General features: G+C 59.8%; 2 protein-coding genes across 9 annotated transcripts in view; one reads left to right on the forward strand and one right to left on the reverse strand.

Annotated features, from left to right (window-relative positions):
• Window positions 1–10,093, forward strand: part of PIK3CD (phosphatidylinositol-4,5-bisphosphate 3-kinase catalytic subunit delta) — a 50,579-nt gene extending 40,486 nt beyond the window's left edge. For 5 of the 7 annotated variants that reach the window (XM_082613008.1, XM_082613010.1, XM_082613012.1 and 2 more), the window contains 17 exons: window positions 286–435; window positions 889–978; window positions 1,999–2,220; window positions 2,911–3,007; window positions 3,111–3,241; window positions 3,735–4,034; window positions 4,126–4,247; window positions 4,445–4,588; window positions 4,760–4,859; window positions 5,003–5,181; window positions 5,276–5,388; window positions 5,614–5,692; window positions 6,209–6,376; window positions 6,948–7,071; window positions 7,269–7,414; window positions 7,609–7,741; window positions 8,325–10,093. In XM_082613008.1, the coding sequence (XP_082469134.1) occupies window positions 286–435; window positions 889–978; window positions 1,999–2,220; window positions 2,911–3,007; window positions 3,111–3,241; window positions 3,735–4,034; window positions 4,126–4,247; window positions 4,445–4,588; window positions 4,760–4,859; window positions 5,003–5,181; window positions 5,276–5,388; window positions 5,614–5,692; window positions 6,209–6,376; window positions 6,948–7,071; window positions 7,269–7,414; window positions 7,609–7,741; window positions 8,325–8,462 (2,436 nt within the window). In that variant the 3' untranslated portion in view covers window positions 8,463–10,093. The remainder of the gene's footprint in view (window positions 1–285; window positions 436–888; window positions 979–1,998; window positions 2,221–2,910; window positions 3,008–3,110; window positions 3,242–3,734; window positions 4,035–4,125; window positions 4,248–4,444; window positions 4,589–4,759; window positions 4,860–5,002; window positions 5,182–5,275; window positions 5,389–5,613; window positions 5,693–6,208; window positions 6,377–6,947; window positions 7,072–7,268; window positions 7,415–7,608; window positions 7,742–8,324) is intronic. The other 2 variants (XM_082613013.1, XM_082613014.1) reach the window with 2 other exon arrangements.
• Window positions 10,094–10,175: 82 nt separating this feature from the next.
• CLSTN1 (calsyntenin 1) overlaps window positions 10,176–18,111 on the reverse strand; it is a 78,395-nt gene continuing 70,459 nt past the window's right edge. For both annotated transcript variants that reach the window (XM_082613017.1, XM_082613016.1), the window contains 9 exons: window positions 18,053–18,109; window positions 16,597–16,754; window positions 15,367–15,515; window positions 14,847–15,073; window positions 14,193–14,363; window positions 13,704–13,849; window positions 12,554–12,689; window positions 12,074–12,258; window positions 10,176–11,741 (listed from right to left, as the gene is read on the reverse strand). In XM_082613017.1, coding sequence (XP_082469143.1) covers window positions 11,547–11,741; window positions 12,074–12,258; window positions 12,554–12,689; window positions 13,704–13,849; window positions 14,193–14,363; window positions 14,847–15,073; window positions 15,367–15,515; window positions 16,597–16,754; window positions 18,053–18,109 — 1,424 coding nt within the window. In that variant the 3' untranslated portion in view covers window positions 10,176–11,546. The remainder of the gene's footprint in view (window positions 11,742–12,073; window positions 12,259–12,553; window positions 12,690–13,703; window positions 13,850–14,192; window positions 14,364–14,846; window positions 15,074–15,366; window positions 15,516–16,596; window positions 16,755–18,052; window positions 18,110–18,111) is intronic.

Below are 18,111 nucleotides of genomic sequence, written 5' to 3' on the forward strand. Positions count from 1 at the left end.
GTTCCCTGCAGTCCTGGCCTGGGGCCTGGGTTGCGGCAGGGGGAGAGGGGGGAGCTGGTCCTCAGCCCCTCTCGAGCCCGACAAGCCAGACCTTGGGGGTCACGGTGAGAGTGCGCCCTTGCTGGGCTGGCTCTCCCCGTGAGCACAGGGAGGTGGGTGGGGGCAGTAAGGGCCAGCAGGAGAGGCCCCAGAAGGCCTGGCGTGGGCAGGGGCCAGCGTGGGGCATCCCTGGGTAGCCGGTCATCCAGGGAGCAGTGGAGCCGCTCACCCCGCCCCCCATCTCAGTACGTCTGCAGCTGCCTGCACAGCGGGCTGACCCCCCACCTGACCATGGTGCACTCCTCTTCCATCCTCGCCATGCGGGACGAGCAGAGCAACCCCTCCCCCCAAGTCCAAAAGCCGCGCGCCAAACCGCCCCCCATTCCTCTGAAGAAGGTGAGCGGCGCCCTGCGCTTACCTCCCTGCAGCCCTCCTTCCCACCTGAGGTCCAGCCCTGGCGCCTACTGGGCATCGCCCTGGACCAGCCATAGGTCCAGGGGCCCCTTGTCTCATGCCTTCTGGTTGCTCGGGGTTGAGAGTTGGGCCTCTGGGCTGGGGTGGACTCCTGTCTGGACTCCCGGGGCAGCCTCTAGGCCTGGCGCTCGGGCCGCCTGCCCCTCCTGTCTCCCGTGCTGTAGGCAGAACTCCATGCCCTGCAGCGCTCGGGGGTCTTGGGCCCCCTGGGGCGCCCGCGCGGCAGGTTTTCTGGTAAAGGATGGCGTTGCGGGCAGGAACCTGCAACACCCTTGCTGCCACGGTGGCCACGCGCCCTGGCAGAGGCCGGGAGCGCAAGCCTCCCCTCAATTCCCCTGCTTTAACGCCCCCGCTTCTCCCCTCCACCCCGCTCAGCCCGCCTCGCTGTCCCTGTGGTCCCTGGAGCAGCCTTTCTGCATCGAGCTGATCCAGGGCAGCAAAGTGAATGCCGATGAGCGGATGAAGGTAGGGGCTCCTGGGCCGGGAAGGGCCCGGGGAGTGCGTGTTTTTTGCACAAACACGGTGGCTGTGGCCTGGAGGGGTGGCGGAGGAAGAAGCGGGGGGGGGGGTCACACGAAAGCCACCTGACCACATTACCCAGCATCCCTGCCGGGGGTGGTGATGAGCTGCTTCAAAACAGGAAGGGGGGAGGGGAGCAGGCCGGCCGGCCAGAGAGGACAATTCGGAGAAACCGGGCCCAGCGAGTTCTGGGTATTGACTTTGGTGGAGGTAGTGGGGCCAGGCCCAGCCCAGGGATAGAGGAACTGCAGAGCCTGGGAGGTGACAGGCGCAGAAGGGGAGCCGCTCCAGCTGGGCTGGGGCCAAGGCCACGGCCACCTCTGGGTCGTTCACACGCCCACCTCCTCTGGCCTCAGGCCTGCCCTGTACGGCCCTGTGAGGTGCAGGTTTCCTCGTCCCATTTGCAGGACGGGAAACCCGGGTCCAAGGAGGTCGGGGCTCTTTGGGGAGCATTTTTTGGTTGGGGTAATTTCACAAGCAGGGCAGGCGTGGGCTCCCGTGGATGAATCCTGGAGGGCTGGATGGGGCAGCTTTCTGGCCGGGCGATGAGGAGGCAGGACAAGATGTGCAGGCGGCATTAAGTCCTCCCCTGCCTACAGGGGCTCACACCATTCTGAGCAGTGGGGGCACCCTTGGGTGCTTGAGCTAGAAGGGCCCCTGGAGTTCCCGAGCCCCGATGGGGAAACTGAGGCCCAGAGCAGGGAACCAACACGCCCCAGGGTCCCGCAGTCAGTGGGGAGCACAGCCCACGCTGCCCTCCCCTTCCCCGCAGGACCACTCCTCCCCCTCAGGCGGCCAGCCCTCCCTTTTCCAGACCACTTTCAAGCACCTGGCGGGGGAGGGTTCAGACCCACGTGAAATGAGGACCTTTCAGGAGGAGATTCGAGCCTTAGGTGGGAGGGACACCCGGGCGGCAGAGGGAGGCTGGGCCTCTGCCGCCTGCCACCCGCACCGTGCCTTCCCCAGCTGGTGGTGCAGGCCGGCCTCTTCCACGGCAACGAGACGCTGTGCAAGACGGTGTCCAGCTCGGAGGTGAGCGTGTGCTCGGAGCCTGTGTGGAAGCAGCGGCTGGAGTTCGACATCAACATCTGCGACCTACCGCGCATGGCCCGCCTCTGCTTTGCGCTCTATGCCGTGATCGAGAAGGCCAAGAAGGCTCGCTCCACCAAGAAGAAGTCCAAGAAGGCGGTGGGTGGGGCCGGTCGGGAGGCACTCTGTGATGGGCCCAGTCCAGTCCTGCAGCCCGCCCTGGGGCCACTGCTCTCCCGTTCCCAGCGTCCCAGCTGGCACGCAGCCTGGGGATGCGGTCCAGGAGGGCCTGTGAACCCCAGCCTCTCCACACCACGCGCGCGCACACACAACACACGCACGCACGCACGCACGCTGGCCACCACCCCTGCCTGCCATGTGATGGTGCTGGGTTCCTGGGCTTAGGAGCACAGTGACTCGGAATATCTGGGCCTGGGCCTTTGGTCCTTGCGGGAACCCGGAGGGAGCTCCCTGCCCTAGAAGGACAAATGCAGTGTCCTTGCAGGGAGCGGGGTGGCCTGAATCAGCAGCCAGTTGGAGACAGAGTGGTGGTCGAGCACTGAGTCACTGGGCCCAGGATGTGACTGACCACCGAGCCACCCTGACTCACTCGTAGCTGAGCTGGGCCAGCTCCCTGGGGCCTATGTGGTTTGTTTGAGGCTTTCTCAAGAAGCCGAGAGTGGGATGCGTCCGGGAGCAGAAGGGAGCCGAGGGGTGACTGACTCTGCCAGCTGCTTCAAAGGGAGTCTGGGCGAGGGTGGGAAGCATGGTCTGGCTGGGCCCATCCTGCAGATGAGCAAACGGAGGCTTTTTGGCGACTGGCTGTGACCTGCCTGGTTTCTCTCCCAGGACTGCCCCATCGCCTGGGCCAACCTCATGCTGTTTGATTACAAGGACCAGCTCAAGACCGGCGAGCGCTGCCTCTACATGTGGCCCTCCGTCCCAGGTTGGCCCAGGCCAAGAGGGAGAGGCAGAGGCCGGGGGGTTGGGGAGGTGGGTCCCACACGTGATGACATCCCCCTTGCATCTCCGTCTGTCCTTGTATCCAGACGAGAAAGGGGAGCTACTGAACCCCTGTGGGACCGTGCAGAGTAACCCCAACACTGAGAGCACAGCCGCGCTGGTCATCTTTCTCCCTGAGGTGGCCCCCCACCCTGTATACTACCCTGCCCTGGACAAGGTCAGTGAGGGGGCCCTCGCCATTTGGGGTCCAGGACCCACCCTGCCCAGAAACCTCGAAGCTAAAGGTTAACTGTCCTGACCCTGCCTCCGGGGCTCCCCAGGACGTGGTCCCTGCACCCCGTGAGTTGCCCGGGGCTGGGAGCTGGGTGCCCACACACGCTTGGGGGCTTCCTTGACTCTCTGGAATCCTCATGTGTCCTAGAGCAGTGATTCTCAACCGGGGGGCCACTTTGCCCCCCAGGGGACTTTGGGCAATGTCCAAAGACATTTTTGGTTGTCACAACTAGTGGGAGAGATGCGCCTGGCATCTCATGGGTGGAGGTCAGGGATGCTGCTAAACGCCCTACAGCATGCGGGAGAGCACCCACCACTGAGAGTCACTGGCACACAAAGTCAGCAGTGCCGAGGTGTTGACGCCCGCCCCGGGGGCCCCCCCGGCCAGGCTGGCCCAGGCCCCGGGGTTGCCGCTGACAGCAGGGTCGCTCTTGCAGATCCTAGAGCTGGGGCGGCATGGGGAGCACGGGCGCTTCACGGAGGAGGAGGTGAGCTGGGGGCCATGGGCGGTGGGGCGTGGACCTGGCTGCAGCCCTCACCACCCGCCCACCTCCACCTGTGCCCCTCAGCAACTGCAGCTGCGGGAGATCCTGGAGCGCCGGGGGTCGGGGGAGCTATACGAGCACGAGAAGGACCTGGTGTGGAAGATGCGGCACGAGATCCAGGAGCACTTCCCCGAGGCGCTGGCCCGGTTGCTGCTGGTCACCAAGTGGAACAAGCATGAGGACGTGGCCCAGGTGGGCGGCAGGGCCAGGGCCGGGGGAGAGGCCAGAGTCTGGAGCCAGACCGCAGCCTGCGCCCCCTGCCCTGACCACCGGCACCCCCCAGATGCTCTACCTGCTGTGCTCCTGGCCCGAGCTGCCCGTCCTGAGCGCCCTGGAGCTGCTGGACTTCAGCTTCCCTGACCGCCACGTGGGCTCCTTTGCCATCAAGTCCCTGCGGAAACTGACGTGAGTCCCGCGGGCTTCCTCATCTTCAGAGGGCGGCTTTGCCCCAATGGCCCGGGCCTAGGCGCTGGCTGGGGACCTCTCCTGGGGGCCTGCTCAGGTGAGGCTGGCCTCCCGCCCCTACCCTGCCCCCTCGCCAGCTGCAGGCCCTCTCCCGAGCTGTGACGCTCCGGGCCCCAGCCAGCCTCCCTCCTCTGCAGGGACGACGAGCTTTTCCAGTACCTGCTGCAGCTGGTGCAGGTGCTCAAGTACGAGTCCTACCTCGACTGCGAGCTGACCAAATTCCTGCTGGACCGGGCCCTGGCCAATCGCAAGATCGGCCACTTCCTCTTCTGGCACCTGCGGTAGCTGGACTCACCTGGAAGGCCACGGGGAGGAGGGGCCTCTTGCCTGCGGGCCTCGCGTTTCCCGCCGCCCAGCCCGGGTGTCCTCGGTGGCTGGGTCCTGCCGGGCTGGGAGGGGCTGTGCGGCCCCGCCTGGCGAGGCGAGGCTCAGCGCCTTCTTCCTCCCTCCAGCTCCGAGATGCACGTGCCCTCGGTGGCCCTGCGCTTCGGCCTCATCATGGAGGCCTACTGCAGGGGCAGCACCCATCACATGAAGGTGCTGATGAAGCAGGTGAGGCTCGGGGCCCCCGCACCCCTGCCTGGGCTCTGCTTTGGGGCAGAGTTGCCCCGGCCCCTGTAGAACCGTGTGGGCCAGGCTGAGGCTCGGAGCCTGCCCCTCCTGGCCTGCCCACGCTGCCCTCCCATCCTGGCCAGGGGGAAGCGCTGAGCAAGCTGAAGGCCCTGAACGACGTCGTCAAAGTGAGCTCCCAGAAGACCACCAAGCCCCAGACCAAGGAGCTGATGCACCTGTGCATGCGCCAGGAGACCTACCTGGAGGCCCTCTCCCACCTGCAGTCCCCGCTCGACCCCAGCACCCTGCTGGCTGAAGTCTGGTGAGCCCCAGGCCCCAGCCGGGGCCTCCCCACCTCCTCCCCTCCCCCCAGGCCCTGAGGAGGGCCCGCTGCTGACTGCTCTCTGGTCCGGCAGCGTGGAGCAGTGCACCTTCATGGACTCCAAGATGAAACCCCTGTGGGTCATGTACAGCAATGAGGAGGCGGGCAGCGATGGCACCGTGGGCATCATCTTTAAGAACGGGGACGGTGAGCAGGCTGGGCCCCGGGGAGGGACCCGCTGAGGCCTTGGCTTCCCCTCGCCCTGCCATACTACCCTCGGTGGGGGCACCTTGCAGTGGGGGCCAGGGGTGGATCTCCTGGAGGGCGAGCTGACCAAAAGACAGAGTCTTGGGACTCTGGGGCCTGGGCGTGGCTGGGATTGGAGAACCCACCAGAAACTCATGCCTTTCCTCCCTGGGGGCGGCTGCGCAGACCTCCGCCAGGACATGCTGACCCTGCAGATGATCCAGCTGATGGACGTTCTGTGGAAGCAGGAAGGCTTGGACCTGAGGTGAGAGGCCCTCCCGTCATCCACTTGTGCCTGCACCAGGCCTAGGACCGTGCCCCGTTGGAGGGGTCCCCGTCAAAGCTGACATTACCACCTCAGCTGGAAAAAAGACTGGCTCTTCTAAGAAGAGCAGGGACCAGTTTGAAACTTGGGGTCAGGGAGGTGATAGGGCCGCAGGATGAGGGTGGAGAAGGCCAGCCCCGGCCCTTTGCCTCAAGCAGCCCTGGCTTCCTGCCCCATCTTCTTCCGAGCCACCTGGATTTTTCTCTCTGAGCAAACATGAGTTCAGCCAAGGTGCTGACTCTTCCTCTCTGCATCTTGGGTGCTGGTGTGACCTCTCCAAGGAACCTTCCCTGGAGCCCTGGGAGTCAAGGGCTCGCCCCCAGTACCTGCCTCCTCTTTTCAGCAACTTGAGTAGCATCTCCTGCAGCCTTTTTGGGTTAAGCTCCTCGGGGTCAAGAAGCCCCTGGGACAGCCCTTGACCACTGTGTCCACCTGCCCCTCCTCCCACCTGGCTAGGATGACCCCTTACGGCTGCCTCTCCACCGGGGACCACACAGGCCTCATCGAGGTGGTGCTTCACTCAGACACCATCGCCAACATCCAGCTGAACAAGAGCAACATGGCGGCCACGGCTGCCTTCAACAAGGATGCTCTGCTCAACTGGCTCAAGTCCAAGAACCCTGGGTAGGTTTCGGGCCCAAGGGACAGGTGCCCTCTCCTTCCCAAGAGGCAGACCTCGGGAATCAAAGGCAAGGAGGAGGGACTTTGACAGTCTCTGTGGCTTCTTGGCTCAGCCGAGGACCATCCCATAGATGCTGTGGGGTGGGGGGTGGGGGAGTGGGTCAGGTCTCTGTTCCCACGTGTATCAGTTAGTTATTGCTGCCTAACAACCACCCCGAACTCACAAACCTGCACCTTGAGCTGGCTCAGCTGAGTGGCTCTTCTGCTTTAACCACTCATGCAACTGCTCTCATCTGGTAGTTTGACTGGGCCTGGAGGGTTGCACGTCTGGGGCTTGTCTCCATGTGGCCTCTCATTCTAGCCTCAGCTTCCTTCCATGGCAGTAGGGAAGGTTCAGGAACTGCAAGGTGTCTTAAGGCCCAGGCTCTGGAAGGAGCCCAGCATCACTTCCTCCACGTTCTGTTGGTCCAAGCAAGTCACAAGGCCAGATTCAAGGGCAGGGGACATAGACACCACCTCTTGGTAGAAGAAGCTGCAAAACGGTGTGGCCGTGGTTTCCATCCCTGCCCCCCAGGGAGACCCTGGATCGAGCCATTGAGGAGTTCACCCTCTCCTGCGCTGGCTACTGTGTGGCCACATATGTGCTGGGCATCGGCGATCGGCACAGCGACAACATCATGATCCGAGAGAACGGGCAGGTAGGGGTGGTGTGGAGCTGCCATGAGCATGGTGCCTGCCGCCCGGCGCTGACCTGCTGGCCGTTCTGCTCTGCACGAGGCTGCTGGCAGAGCCCCCTATCCAAGCCCTTCCAGCTCCCTCTCCCTCCCCAGGCTCCTCTGGGTGAGGCACCCTCCTTTTTGACTCCTTTTGGGTCTCTGCTCTTCCCTCCCCTCAGCTGTTCCACATTGATTTCGGCCACTTTCTGGGGAATTTCAAGACCAAGTTTGGAATCAACCGTGAGCGAGTCCCGTTCATCCTCACCTATGACTTTGTCCACGTGATCCAGCAGGGGAAGACGAATAATAGTGAGAAATTTGAAAGGTGAGGGTGCCTCAGACCCCCGAGATGCCCCTTGGTGTTGGGGGCCCCAGGCGGGGTGCACTGGGGGCGGTCAGTCAGAGGACGCTGGGGCTTTGTGGGCACGGCTCCTTCCAGGGTGAAGGCGGGCTGGCCGGCTGGCTGGGGTGCGGGTGGGCGGGAGGACCCAGGCCCCCCTCCCTGACCTCCCACTACAGGTTCCGGGGCTACTGTGAAAGGGCCTACAGCATCCTGCGGCGCCACGGGCTGCTCTTTCTCCACCTCTTTGCCCTGATGCGGGCGGCAGGCCTGCCCGAGCTCAGCTGCTCCAAAGACATCCAGTACCTCAAGGTAAACGGAGACCAGGGAGCCCCCGACTCCAACCGCCGAGCATGGTGGACCCACAGGGCCCTCCTGACTCGTGTGTGCTCACACCGGCCTGGGACCCGGGTCTGGCGGGAAGCCACCGGCTCTGACCCACCCTCCCGTCCTCCGCAGGCTGCGGGTGTTCCCACTTGTACAAGAGGGTTCCCTCCATGGTTAAAAACTGTCTTTTCTTCCTGCGTCTTTTCAGTTTATGGGACGCTGGGGCGGGGACTGAGGGGGGGGCCATGGCCCCCGAGTTCCTGGGAAGAAGCTGCTCCCCCTCTTCTTCCTCCTGCCAGCTTCCAGTGGAGAAGGCCAGGCCGCCTGCCTTTGGGGCCAAGACCTCCGGGCTCGAGTTGGCATCTTATTTTGAGGATGGGGCGGGGCGGGGGCCGCCTTGGTTGGGGTCGGAACGAAGAGCTCTTCCCAGGGGAGGTGTTGGGTGGCGCCCTCCTGGCTCCCTTGGTGCGGTTCTCTTAGGAGGGAGCGTTACCTGCCCAGAGAGGGTGGAGGTGCAGGGAGACGGGGCTCCCTCCGTGGGATGCCCATTGCTTCCATCTTGCCTCAGGATTCTCTGGCATTGGGGAAGACGGAGGAGGAGGCTCTAAAGCACTTCCGGGTGAAGTTTAACGAAGCCCTCCGGGAGAGCTGGAAAACCAAAGTGAACTGGCTGGCCCACAACGTGTCCAAAGATAACAGGCAGTAGCAGCCCGTCCAAGCCCTTGGCCTGGAGACAACCGAGCTGTCAGTCTTGGGAGCTGGGCGCCCTCGGCCACCCTCCGGGGCCTGAAAGGCTGGATGGCATCCTTGGGAAAGAACCTACACAACTGCCTTTTGTTTACACTGGTTATTTATTTATGACTTGAAATGTTTCGGGAACTAAACAGCCATACGTGGAAATGCACCCTAATGCGGGGAGGGGCACTGTCCTCCCGCTTCCCCATCCGAGCCCTGGGCTTTGATGGGAAGACACTGTGAACCCGGCACCTCGAGGCCGCATCTCGCCAAGGATCTGTGACCTCAAGTCTTCCAGCTGGTGGGTCTGGAGCCGGCAGAGACGATTCTCCCGTGCGGGAGCTGCCTCCTCCCCAGGCTCCCGCCGTGCTGCACTGGTCTTGGTGCCTGGCAGTGACCCGGTGCCTGCTGTCCAGGCGGGGCACCCACGCCCGGTCACCCCCTCCACCTGCGTGCCCTCCATTGAGTTCTGGGCAGCCCCCAGAGGAGGCCTGGGTACCCTCTAGATTCAGGGATGATTGCTTTCCACCTTTAAAGCGACTCCTGGGTACGGGAATTCTCTCATCTCTGCTGTAAAGTGATTCTGTTTGCGGGTGAGAAAAAAAATAGCCAAACTACTTTACTGAACCTCTACGGCTCGGGAGAAAGGCCCCAGTGCCCATCACGTATAGCGCACGCTGGTCCTCGAGACACATTAAAAAGGCCTGAGCTTGATTTAGCTCATCCTGGCCATGGATCAAGACGCAAGCAGGTGCGAGTACTTTGTGCAATTGTATGTAACCTCCCTCCTCCTAAAGCAGGTTTTAGGTCACGAAGGTCCTGATCTCCTCCAGAACACTCACCTTTGAGAACCTGCTCCCAGTACCCAGGCAGCAGAAGCGTGAGGGTTAGGGGTGTGGTGGCATCTTTTCCTCTGACGGTACTTAGCTTGAAATGATTCAGGCTCAGCCTTAGGTGCATCTGAGGAGCTCCAGAAATGCAGGTTCCCGGGCCTCCCTCAGCCTTCTGGAGCCAACTCTGGAGATGGGGCTAAGAATCTGGGCTTCTGGAAGCCCGCAGGTGGGCTTCATGTATTAGCAGCCGACTCGGGACCCACAGGGGCGACACCACTTACCTCTCAAAAGGCTTTGCACGGCTCAGCAGAGCCAGAAGTAGCTGCCCTCTCAGCAGCCCAGGTGCACGGCTTCCAGAAGAGTCCAGGTGCCAACTCTGTTTCTTGGTTCACGAGAGGTGGCCGAGAGGCACTGCCCATAGCAATCCATGCCACCCACAGAGCCCCACTGACCAGACTCTGGTTCCCAACTAAGTGCTGAATTCATCAGACCCACCCACCTGTTTGGAAACAGAAAAAGCCGAGTGTATGTCTACCTGTTATTTATTTGAACGAGTCTGTGCTTCCTGGTGTGGGCAGCACACTGCATATACACAGCAATAGCTGGTTGGGTGCACGGCCTGTGTGCCTGACGAGAAGAGTATTTTCTATTTTTTTTAAACCCTTTGCTGTTTCTGTATGGGGAAGATGAGTTCAGCGTTAACTGATGTAGGTTCAACAGTCTGAACCCTTGAAATGAGGTAAAAACAGATTAAAATAAATAAAAGCCTTGGTATGTCATGTTCTTGGCTCAGAAAGAAACAAGAGAATGCAGGATTAAGACAAAAGACCAAAAACAACCCACTCTCCCACTGGAGTTAGAACAGACTTTATTGTATGTATACACTTTCTGACCTATCATCAATATACACATCTGAAAAGTGATACCACGGCGGCTACAGACAGCGCGGAGGGTCCCGTCTACGCGTTAGCGTCTATCCACGGTCTAAACAGAGCAGCAACGGTGACAGTACATGGAGGGGTGGCCACACACGACACAGGACAGCTGGCAGTGTCCTCGAAACTAGCAGTTATGATCACAGAACAGTGTTCAGAATTATTTTCCCCCAGTTTTAGAAATCTAAAAATTTACATGTAAATTAAAAACCACATGCTGTAGGGAGGGGTTTTCGCTCCTGAGTGAGGTTCTCTCCCTTCACCACCTACTGGGCATGGGTTTCACCCCCGGGGGCTCTGGGGAGGAGGGGCGCAGGTGCTCGGGGAATCGAGCACTGCCTTCAGGCCACTGGGCGTCATTTCCGCCAGGTTCTGGGCACGGATCCCCCAGGCCTGTTGCTGTCTCCAGACCAAGTGGTCAGAGGGTCTGCACCATCCACGTGATCGAAACATATACTCTCACCAGCAAGGAAACCTGCATCTATTCAGTATGGACCCCAAGGCTGCACCTAAGTCCAGGTTCCTGCGCGAGGAGCTGCCGGTCCTTGGAGAAGGGAGCAAACATGGCCAGGGACCCCAGGTCCCCGCAGCCCTCAATGGGTAGAATCCCAAAGAGAAGACCTGGCCGTTTCCAGCCTCCAAAGAGGGGTCCCTGATCCGGTCCCCTCCTGCCGGGCAACAGAGCAATGTCTGTGCTCCTTTCTCTTCATCTTGGGGTGGGGTGGGGCGGGGCGGGGGGGGCAGGATGGGCAGGGTCTCCGTTCCCTCCCCTCCCACGCTCAGTGTCTCCGCTCCACTTTGCATCTAGCCCCGGATTATGCTAGCACAAAAGACACGAGGAATCCCAATTTATTTACAAAATATTAAAAAGTCAGTTCATCATCTACATATTAACCCCATTCTGCCATTTTATACATGCACTAGTTTGGAAAAAATAAAAACTTTTTTTTTTAAAAAAAAAAGAAAGAGGACTACCAGGTAGGAGTGAGCAACTCTAACCCTCTGTCAAGGAGTCCAGTCACTGCAGCTTTTCTGGAGTTGACGTCAGCCACAGAGCGAGCGTCAGCTCCTCACATAACTTAAGAGCGAGCAGGGCGGACAAAGGGAGGGAGCGAGGGGGGGCCTATGGTCCTATACACCAAGCGTGGGCAGAGGTCGGCGACTGGGGGGCTCTGCAGACCTACCGGCCAGAGTGACTCTGTACGTCGTGGACCCTCGGGGCGGGCACAGGGATGACAGCAGAGCCTCCCGAAGTAGGAGAGAAGGCGATGGCGGCGCGGCCGCGGCTCAGTAGCTGAGGGTGGAGTCGTCCCACTCCAGCTGCTGCTGCCGGTTCGCAGTCTGCCGCTCTCCGTGCTCCCCACCCTCCTCCTCGCTGCTCTCCGACTCGGCGCTGGTGATGTCATCCTCCTCGTCCCCGTCCTCGCTCTCCTCCTCCTCCTCTTCCTCCTCCTCCTCGCTGCTGTGCTGGTCCTCATACGTCTGACAGAGACACGGCCCCACCAGGCGATGAATCCAGCCCCTTCCCCCGCCCCAGCTGTGACCCAGGGTTTGTCCACCTGCTGGAAGCCACATCCCACGACCCAGCAAGAGGGGCTTGACTAGGTTCCTCACCAAAGACGAAGGGAAACAAAGCTCCGGTCAGCAGCCACAGCAGGACCGTGACCCTAAAGCACGCCCCCCCAGGCCTCAGTTTACCCAGGCGGGGTCATGGTGCGGACCACGCGAAGCACGTGAGCGCGAAGGTGAGCTGAGCCTCCCCGGGGCCCTGGCCTGCGGGGGTCCTCAGTTGGGGCGTCACCGCCCTCGCCTACCTCCATGGGGTTCACGGTGATGGTCAGGGCAGAGTCGTCCCAGTCCATCTCGTTCTCTTTGCCGCCGTCCTGGTCCCGCATGGTTCTCTGGTGAGCAGCCCGGATCCGGAACACTCCCAGGATGATCATGAAAACCAGGAAGCTGACGCACACCACGATGACGACGGTTGCGGTGCTGGGGACGACTGCGGGAAAGAGGAGACGGGTCCCGGCTGTGATGACGAGACCCGACCCGGCCCGCCGTGTGCCCTCGGCCTCCACTGCTCGCTCCGTCCGCCCCCAGAGAACGGGCGGAGCTCCGAGAAAAGGCTCAGCAGGGGTTCAAGTCTGGGTTCGGGCCCTCGCTGCCCCGTCCGTGCTCCGCTTTCCTCGTGTGACGTGGAGTAACAGCCAGGCCGCCGGCGGCTGTTCTGAGCGGCGGTGAGGGAAGAGGGGGGCTGAGCTCACGGCAGGAGTCGGGGAGGGGCGTCCCAGGCCTACCTGCGAACGGGTGGGGGTTGGCCAGGTTGTGACCCGAGAGGTCAATGAAGGCGCGGTGCTCGGGGTGGACGAACTGCGGCTGCGCGGCCATGTGGCTGGCGTGCTCCACGGGGCTGGCCGTGTGGATGACGCTCACCTGCAGCGGAGACACAAGGGCAGCCTGAATGTGTCCGTGGATGGGACGGACACGCACTTGACCAGCACCACCGAAGTGCGCCCTGGACCGGTGCTGGTGGGCGGAGAGAAGAACAGAAGCGGCCAAGGAGGCTGCTGTAACCACGTCATGCCGTCACACAGCCAAGCACACCCTGCTGTTGGAACCACTCACTTTTACTGTTTCTAATAAACTAATTCATCCACCACAGAATGGAGAAGGCGGCACCACCAGCGGCCCTTCACCACGGGTGGCTCGAGAAGCCCGGGCACACAACATTGCCCCTCTTTTCCCAAAGCTACAGCCATGTGAAAGAGAGCACAAATCAGAGCCCTTATTTCCTTTCAAATCTGCTACCCTTTGGCTCACAGAAAACACTCACGGGCTCTTCAGCCCTGTGAGTTTAATTCTGCTGCTACGGGGTCACAACGGAAGCGTTCAATTGCTGAGAGTAACTTTGGGTCCATTTCTCCAGGGCACAGAAGCTCTGAGTGATATGAAAGGTGTCCGAGCAGGACGAGTGCCCACGACCACGTTCGGTGGAGAGCAGCCCTGCCGGTGCTGGCGGCAACCCTCGCCCTGGGCCAAGGATCCGTTCACGGCAGGGCCAGCCATCTGCAAAGAAGCCCTGGCTCCCCCGGCGAAAGCAGTGTCAGATCTCAAGAAACCACCTCGCCCCTCAGCCCGGGGCCCGGACCGCCACTCGGTCCTGACCACCTCCCTGAAGAGGCCCCTCCGACTCTCGGGCTAAGGCAGCCTGTGAAGGGGGGCACCGTGCTGTGCCCCAGCCCACCCCGTGTATAACCTGTCCCCCCAAACCTCTGCAGGTCTAATGGGGAGCAGCCCCCCGGCTGGGAAAGGCGACCGACCCCAGGATGAACCCAAGCAGTTGCCACCACGAACGCTCTAAAAATGGGCATTTGCAAACATCAGGGCCGTGAGCGAGGCACCCGGTCACCACGCTGCTGGCCCTGCTCAGCAGAGCCCGGCACCCACCTCCACCTGGAACGCGTTGCTGACGTAGCGACCGTTCAGCTCAGAGCAGACGAGCTTGAACTTCCGGTCAAGCAAGGACCTGCTGTGCCAGTTCCGATAGCGCAGGAGGTGCAAGACCTCCTCGTAGCTGGCCATGGTGTCGACCCCTGCGGGGAAGACAGCGGTGGCTGAGCTTGGGGACATGGGCCGAGGGCAAAGGCAGGCTGCAGGCGGGCCCCAGAGCCACCCGGCCGCGCGCCTGGCTCGCCAACTGCAGGGGCGTCGTCCCCTGCTGAGGGGCAGGTGCCACACGCGCCCAAACCTCCACCCGTTTCGAGGACGGGGCACCAGGCAGAGCTGTGCTTCCGTTCCCGCCTGGGAGAAGGTGTGTGGCCACCACTCATCCTTTCCCACCTCCTCCAGGACCCGCTCCAACCGCTGAGCTGGGAGGAGGTGGGCGCTGAGCTCTGAGCCTTCACTCTCCCAGTCTTCTGGGGTGTGGCCTCTCACCTGTGAAGACCACGCCCAGGTCAGAGCTGCTCACTTCGATGCCCTTCTGCTGCAGGCGGGCTGCATCCACTTCCAGGCTCTCCTGCTCTCGGTTCAGTTCCTCTCCCTCCACCGTGACCTCGCAGGTGTCTAGGTCGTGGACAATCTCCTCCGACACCAGTGACTCTTGAACTGCAAAAATGGCCCAACCGGAAATAGCAGAGGCTGTGGAGCCCAGGGAGGTGCTCACAGCGACAGCCTGTCTGCTCATCCTCAAACTCACAGAGGCCTTTTAGGGACCACGGACGGAGGTACGGGACAGTCATTTTCAAGAATTGGGGGTGCTTTATGTGTCTAGGAGGACTGGCCACCAGGAAGGCCCGAGAATGGGGGGCCAGCCAGCAGGAGCGCCCCTACAGCAGCACCCCCTGCCCTCTCAACCCACAAGAGCCATCCCGGATACTGACGTCAAGCTGGAAAAAAGATGAAAGGACCCTCCAGGTGGGTTTCCAAAGATCATAATGAGCTCTAGCCCACGGGCCAGATTCCAGAAGCAGACCCAAGAACAGCACTAAAACATTCAAGTCTACAAAATCAGAGGAAAAGGGCCAAGAAATAAGTAGCAGCAGTGGGGTTTCAGCCGCCCACTTGTGGGCGACTGGCCTAGGCTGTCACCTGTGGGGTCCTCGTCCCCTTCTCCTTCGGGCTCCACCTCTCTCGTGATGGTGCTAATGATCCGGAGCTCGGGGAAAAGGAAAACCCCCTCCGAACTTTCAAATTCGGAAGCCGCTCGAGCAAAATGGTGGATGCCGCTCAGACTGATCTTGGGCTCTTCTGGCTGCAAAACCATCACGTAGCCATCCAACGGGGGGACTGAGAGGCAGGTGGCCTCGTTAAAACACCTGCCAACAAGGAAGGGGATGGAAGGGTCAGGGCTTTAAGAGGCGGCTTCTCAAACCACACAGACAAAGGCGCCCGGAGGTGGACCACAGGACTCCACAACCACCTAGGGGACAAGACGCCGGCCACTCCCGGAACGTGCTTCCAAGCATCACTCAAACTTTCTGGTAACGAGGGACGGATCGCCTTTCCTTACAGAAGGGAGGCTGGGTTGACTTAAAAACCTAAATACACACATTTTCTTCTCAAGGGTCACTGAGCAAAGACAGGTTTATTGTTAAAAGTCAGCACATACTTGACCACGCTGGTGATTCTGAGTCTTCGGATCCCGGGTGTGGGGAACTGTCGTGAATTCAGGTAGGAAATGTGCTGCATGGCCTTATCCAACTCCCCTACATCCTCTCCCTCCAAGGTCAACACCGACTGACTGGGGTTGGCTTGGATCTGAAACGGCACCAAAACAGAGAGGCAGGAACAGAATAAGGCTCTAACTGCAAGAAGATGAAACCAAGAACACTTTGACAAAGAGGATTAGCTTGGGATTGATTTGAACGGGTGACGTGGAGAAGAAAAGCTCACATAATTCCAGTGACCGTGATCCTATTATATGATGGTAAATATCTAAGGCACAGACAGACCTGTGATATAGTAAGAAATATATATTTGGTCTTTGTCCCTGGTTTCTGGCACAGAGCTCCTAAAATTTTTGGAATTTCCTGATGGATAGGGGCATCTTTTTTTTATTCCTAATAAGTCCCTTTCAGCCACCCCAGAATTTACCTTAATGAGGTGACTCTTGGATGCGGGCTGGTTGCCAAAGAAACCAACCACGTGATTACACTGGACCTTCAGCCTCACCTCTAAACTCTGGGGAGGGGAGAGAGACTGGAGATTGAGTTAATTAATCAACAGTCGTCAATGATTTGACCAATCGTACCTACATAACAGACCCTCCACAGAAACTTCTAAACGACAGGGTCTGGAGAGCTTCTGGGCTGGCGGACACAGCGAGGTGCCGGGAGGGTGGTGCACCTGGAGGGGGCGTGGAAGGCCCGTGCACCCTCCTCCACTCCTGGTCCTGGGCCTCTCTTCCACCTGCTTGTTCCTGAGTTGTATCCTTCATAATAAACCAGTAATAGTAAGTGAACTGTTTTCTGAGCAGTTCTAGCAAATTATTGAACCTGAAAAGGGCGAGGGATTGTGGGAACCGTCGACTTTTTTCAGCCGAGTGTGGGTACCGGAGGCCCAGATCCTTGCAGCTGGCACCAGAGGAGCAGGCATGTGGGGGGCAGTGGGGCCTGGTGCCCAGTTAGTGTCAGGACTGAACTGGATTACAGGACGCCTGGGGAGTTGGGGCCCAGGAGCTGGAGAATTGGTGTGAGAAGGACACCCCACATGTGTGGTGTCGGAGATGCTGTGAGTAAAAGCAGCTCAGGACCAATCACCGATCAATCCTTATGCCAACAGCCTCCGCACTTGTGCTTGAGGAAGTCGTGGGTGCCGTGCAGGTGGGTGCTGGTGTTACCTTGACACCGCTGCCGCTGCCTTCGGGGATGTGCAGGTCTAGCCCCTCTTTGCAGGTGTACAGACAGTCAATCACTTTCTTATCTGTGAGCTTCCCGGAACGGATCGTCAGGCCAGCCAGATCACCTCGGAGAAACTGAGTCATGTGCAGGTCACCACCTGCAGAACACGGGGGCGGAAAAGCAGAAGTTGTGAGTGCAGCCCAGGGCCTCCTGCTTCACTTTTCAATGTGATGTTACCGGCGGTGGCAGCCTGATGGGTGGACATGCGGGTTAGTTCCTACCAGATCCTGTTAGCCTTGCAATCGACATGGAAGCACAATGAGGAAATTAAATGGTTTATGATCATGCATGTGGCCCGGTGAAGAGAGGAGCTGGGGGTCCCTCCCCTGAAGCCCAGAAGCCAAGAGGTCCCATGAGTGTCCCCACACATGCGGCCACTTCCTGGTAAGGGTGGCCCTCGCTGCACCCGTCATCATGGTACGCAAGTGATGTCCTACCAGCGCCAGCCTCTTCAACCACTGCCTTCTCAATCAGCTGGATCAGGCGCTGGGTTTCTTTTTTTTTTTTTTTTTTTGGCTGTGCCGCGACCAGGGATCAAACCCCGGTCCCTGCACTGAAAGCGCCCAGTCCTAACCACTGGACCGCCAGGTAATTCCCCTGGGTTGCTTTCTCTAACTGAGCATACTCAGGGAATACGTACAAACTTGGGGATGAGCGTACACAGGCAGGAGTAGAAAGATAGAAGGAATGCTAAACTCCCACCCTGCACAAAGCCTAGTGTCAAGGCCGCCTACACGGCTGTGTTGTTAAGTCCCAGTGTGCCTGTCTCCTACTACTGAGGATAACTGGGGAGAGGGAAGACGTTACAAGAAAAAGCCAGAAGGTGGCCCTTGACAGACTGTAACAAAGAGCCAAAACCAGGAGGTACTGAACCCTGTTCTTACACTGGAGGGGGAGGAGAGGCCAATTGTCAGCAGCACGCCTCACTCCGGATAAGGGACGTTAGACACTAAATCGTCACTAGGGATTGAGATTTCTAAGAAACATTATTTAAAACTTAGTATCAGTCAGGACAGAATATCTAGCCATGAGTCTTTTCCTGTCTCCCGGTTCAGACACACGAGAAGCAGGAGGTGGCCTCCCAACCAAACTTAGCCTGTGAGATTTCAGCAGGGCGCCTCACGCAGTGGGATGGGGTAAAATTGGATGAGGAAAAAAAAATTCCCATTAGTACATTGCATTAATGAGTCATTTGCTCTCACTTCAACTGGGATCAGAACGGGCAGAAAAGGGAAATGCCATGATGCAGTGGGGTAGCATAAGGCAAAGCAGCAGCTCAAATAGTGTCTGGGACCAAAATGCAACTTGGGTGTCTCATGCGAAATGCACAATGAATGGATGTCTCGTCTTTAAATGAAACACAATAGTGAACCGTAGGCAAGTAAGTCCAGCAACCTGCAGAGGCCATAGGCACAGGCTCAGTTTCATTGTCATTTTCAACTCCTGAATACTCT

This window comes from Mesoplodon mirus (genome assembly GCF_964341445.2).
Source record: "Mesoplodon mirus genome assembly, chromosome: 3".
NCBI classification, from domain to species: Eukaryota; Metazoa; Chordata; class Mammalia; order Artiodactyla; family Ziphiidae; genus Mesoplodon; species Mesoplodon mirus.